The 3,764-nt window shown below is 54.4% G+C and overlaps 1 protein-coding gene across 1 annotated transcript; it reads right to left on the reverse strand.

Moving 5' to 3' along the window:
- Positions 1-403: 403 nt before the first annotated feature.
- Positions 404-1,417, reverse strand: LOC136787263 (olfactory receptor 14C36-like). The gene has a single exon (XM_066984416.1). It carries the CDS (start codon positions 1,415-1,417, stop codon positions 482-484), a length of 936 nt encoding a protein of 311 aa, XP_066840517.1. The 3' UTR covers positions 404-481.
- Between the last annotated feature and the right edge of the window lie 2,347 nt (positions 1,418-3,764).

Raw genomic sequence — 3,764 nt, forward strand, 5'->3', positions numbered from 1 at the left:
GCTGCAGCCAGAAAGGGGTTTGCTATTCCCATTACTTCCTGATCAGCTGAGAGTGGGTCTCAGACAAAGAATTTTTTGTGGCTTCATTTATTTTGTTTAAATACACAAAGAGTCTGGCTCCTCATTTCTGCAAAGCCTCAGGGTCACACAAGACATCCATGAGGCTGGATGCGGCTCTGGGCAGCCTGCTTTAGTGGCTGGCAACCCTGCCCAGAGCAGAGCGGTTGAAACTACGTGATCTTGAAGGTCCTTTTCAACCCTGGCCATTCTATGATTCTATGATATGTTGGTACTTGAGTACAACAGGATGAAGAACAGCATTGCTTTGTGGAAAACATTATCACATGGGGAAAAAGAAAAAGAAAACCAAACAAATCCCTCCAGAAGTTCAGACAGGCTTGCCATGTCATTACATAAACTGTAATTCGTCTGAAGAAGAAAAGAAGCACTTTATAGCTGTGGAAAGGCACAGTCAGTTTCCTCAACACATCCTTACAAACATCCATGACATCACTTTCCTAATGGCATTCTTGAGCTCCTGGTTCCTCATGCTGTAGATGAGGGGGTTCACTGCTGGGGGCATCACCGAGTACAGGAAAGCCATCACAAGGTCCAGGGATGGAGAGGAGATGGAGGGGGGCTTCAGGTAGGCACACATGCCAGTGCTGAGAAAGAGAAAGACCACGGCCAGGTGAGGGAGGCACGTGGAGAAGGCTTTGTGCTGTCCCTGCTCAGAGGGCATCCTCAGCACAGCCTTGAAGATCTGCACATAGGAGAAAAGAATGAAAACAAAACACCCCAAAAACAGAAAACCACTAAATGTGAGAAGCTCAATTTCCCTGAGGTAGGAGTCTGAGCAGGAGAGCTTGAGGATGGAGGGGATTTCACAGAAGAACTGGTCCACAGCATTGCCTTGGCAGAGGGGCAGGGAAAATGTATTGGCAGTGTGCAGCAGAGCATAGAGAACCCCACTGCCCCAGGCAGCTGCTGCCATCTGGGCACAAGCTCTGCTGCCCAGGAGGCTCCCGTAGTGCAGGGGCTTGCAGATGGCAATGTAGCGGTCGTAGGCCATGACGGTGAGAAGAAAATACTCTGCTGAAAACAAGAAGACAATCAGAAAGAGCTGTGCAACACATCCTGCATAGGAGATGGCCCTGGTGTCCCAGAGGGAATTGGCCATGGCTTTGGGAAGAGTGGTGGAGATGGATCCCAGGTCGAGGAGGGCGAGGTTGAGGAGGAAGAAGTACATGGGGTTGTGGAGGCGGTGGTCGCAGGCTACGGCGGTGAGGATGAGGCTGTTGCCCAGGAGGGCAGCCAGGTAGATGTCCAGGAAGAGCGCGAAGTGCAGGAGCTGCAGCTCCCGCGTGTCTGCGAATGGCAGGAGGAGGAACTCGCTGATGGAGCTGCTGTTGAACATCTGATCCTCCTGGGAATGGGGATCTGCTGCTCTGGATAGGGAGGCCTGTCCAAGGAGGAAAGAGAATTAAAATGTTAGGGTAGACCTCTGTGAGGAAAACCTAGCCTATTTTATTACATTTATTTATTTATTTATTTATTTATTTATTTATTTATTTATTTTAAACTATAAAAAAACTGCCTCTTCACTTCTGGGAGGACTGGTCCTCTGCTTGATGTCACAGTGGTGCTGCCTGAGGGTGCTACTGGGGGCAAGAGACTCTGCAGGAGACAGTGCTGACCTATAGCAAGAAGTAAATGGAACATGGGGAGGTCTCAAATGAACTGTGTTTGATGTAACAAGGAGTTTTGGAGTACACTTTCTCAAAATTCACCCAACTGCAGAGCAGGGCTTTGTGCACAATGCTTTGGTTTGTTACTTTATACTTGTCCCCCTAAACCTGAGGAGTGCATTTAAGGCACAAATCCTTGGCACATTTAGTGCCCACCAAGTGAAACCTTGGCCTCCTGGGAGGCAAAGGGACTGTCCCTCAGGGCAGAGTGAGGACAGCTGGTGTGTCCATCACTCCTGGTCTCAGCTGCCCTGTGCGGGCACCTCTGGAGGATGGTCACACTCAGGTGTTCCCCTGAAAAGAACCTGGATGCTGCTGAGAGCAGAGGAATCCAGGTTCAAAGTGCAGATCTCCAAACACCTCACCCATCTCATCGTACCTGAGGAGGATCTCAGCGCCCTGCTTTTCACCACGGACACAGAGGGATCATAACAGCTGCCAATATACAGCCATCCACCAGCATTTCTATGGCCTTAGGACTGAAGTTTCTTCTCCATGGGGCTGCTAGATAACACAGGGCTGCTAGGGAAGAGCTGTGTCCCTGTGCAAGGCAGTCTGCAGCCCAGCAAAAGCCCTAGTGACATTAGGGCTGGAAGTCTATGGTGTGAGAAAAAGGAGAGTGGAGAGTGGCTCCAGGGGAGGCATCTGCAGTACAGGGATGGCAGGGAAGTGCTCAAATCTCCCCTGCCGCTGAGTTTCTGGGAGCAGCTCCGTCTCACTCCCTGCTTGTGGCTCTGCTGCCTGCAGCTGTCCCTGCCTGCAGCTGGGTCTCTGTCCCCACGCCTCCTGCCTGCAGGTCACAGCCCCCATCCCACCCGCTGGGTGCTCAGCTCTGCCCTGCAGACACCTCCTGGCAGCAGGGCTCTGCCCAGGGGCAGCTCGCTGGGGGCACATCCTAGAGACCAGGTCACCCAGACCCTGCTGACACTGCATGTGTGGTGGAGCTTTTTATGGGCAGAGGGGCAGGCAAGGGACGTGGTACAGGCCTTCTAATGCTTGTTGTGAAAGCTTAGGAGAGTCTGACATCTCTTGGAAATAACGGCATCTATTGCTATTACCGCTGAGCCAAAGAAGACAAAATGGAAAGCTCCGCAGGCTCAGGAAAGCTGGGACTGAAGCTGAAATCCCGTGCCTGATCCCTTATCCTGCAATGTCCCCTTGAATACATCAAGGTTGTGCTGTGGATCTGTGAGCAGGCTGCCCCAGGCAGCAGCCTCCCGCCAGCAGCAGGACCCTGCCCTGCCGGGGGGGCTCCTTCCACCCGCAGCTTCTCCCCGCAGCGCCCTGGGCAGCTCCCCGCGCAGGCTGAGTGCTGAGCCTGGCAGGCGGCAGAGGCCCTGCCCCGGCACACAGCCCCTGGGGCACAGCAGGGACCCTGCTCTGCACCACAGCCCTGGGCACCCCTGCCTGCACGCGCGGCTTCTCCTTCCTCCAGGAGCTGCGGCTGCATTGCCCTCCAGCCAGAGACTTACCGGGGTCAGGGCTGGCAAGTGTTCTCCCCCAGCGAGCTCTGTGCATCCTGCCACTTCTGCCTGCCTTTACCCACTCTGTCTCTGCAGGCAGTGCCCCCAGCCCTGCTGCGCTGGGCACAGGAGCTGCTCCTGGGCAGAGCTGGCTCTCTGCAGCGCTGCCCGCTTGCCAGGAGCTCCCCTTGGGCCCAGGAGCCCGGCCCAGCTCAGCAGCACAGGCCCAGCCCAAGGCCTCCCTTGCTCTGCCCCCCACCAGGCTCCCTGCCCATGGCCCTGGGGCTGCAGGGGAACCTGCTGGGAAACAGCCTGAAGGAATCCCTGGGGTTCCCTCCCTCCCCTGGGCAAAGATGCACTTGACAGCAGACTCATTTCTCCTTGCAGAGAGCCAACTAAGTGTAATAATCACATCTTCTTGTCCCGCTATCAGTTTGGGCATCCAGACAAAGTCAGGGAATCTTCTTCTTTATCCCCTGTTCAGGGAAGGGATTCAGCAGAGTCACTTGAGACATCTCATGATGGATTTTAGGACTGGGACCAAAAGGGGGCT

Source organism: Anser cygnoides, chromosome 28 (assembly GCF_040182565.1).
Source record: "Anser cygnoides isolate HZ-2024a breed goose chromosome 28, Taihu_goose_T2T_genome, whole genome shotgun sequence".
Classification (NCBI taxonomy): Eukaryota; Metazoa; Chordata; class Aves; order Anseriformes; family Anatidae; genus Anser; species Anser cygnoides.

Coding starts and splice junctions, on each gene's coding strand:
- LOC136787263 (XM_066984416.1), bottom strand. CDS start 1,417: ATGTTCAACAGCAGCTCCATCAGCGAGTTCCTCCTCCTGCCATTCGCA.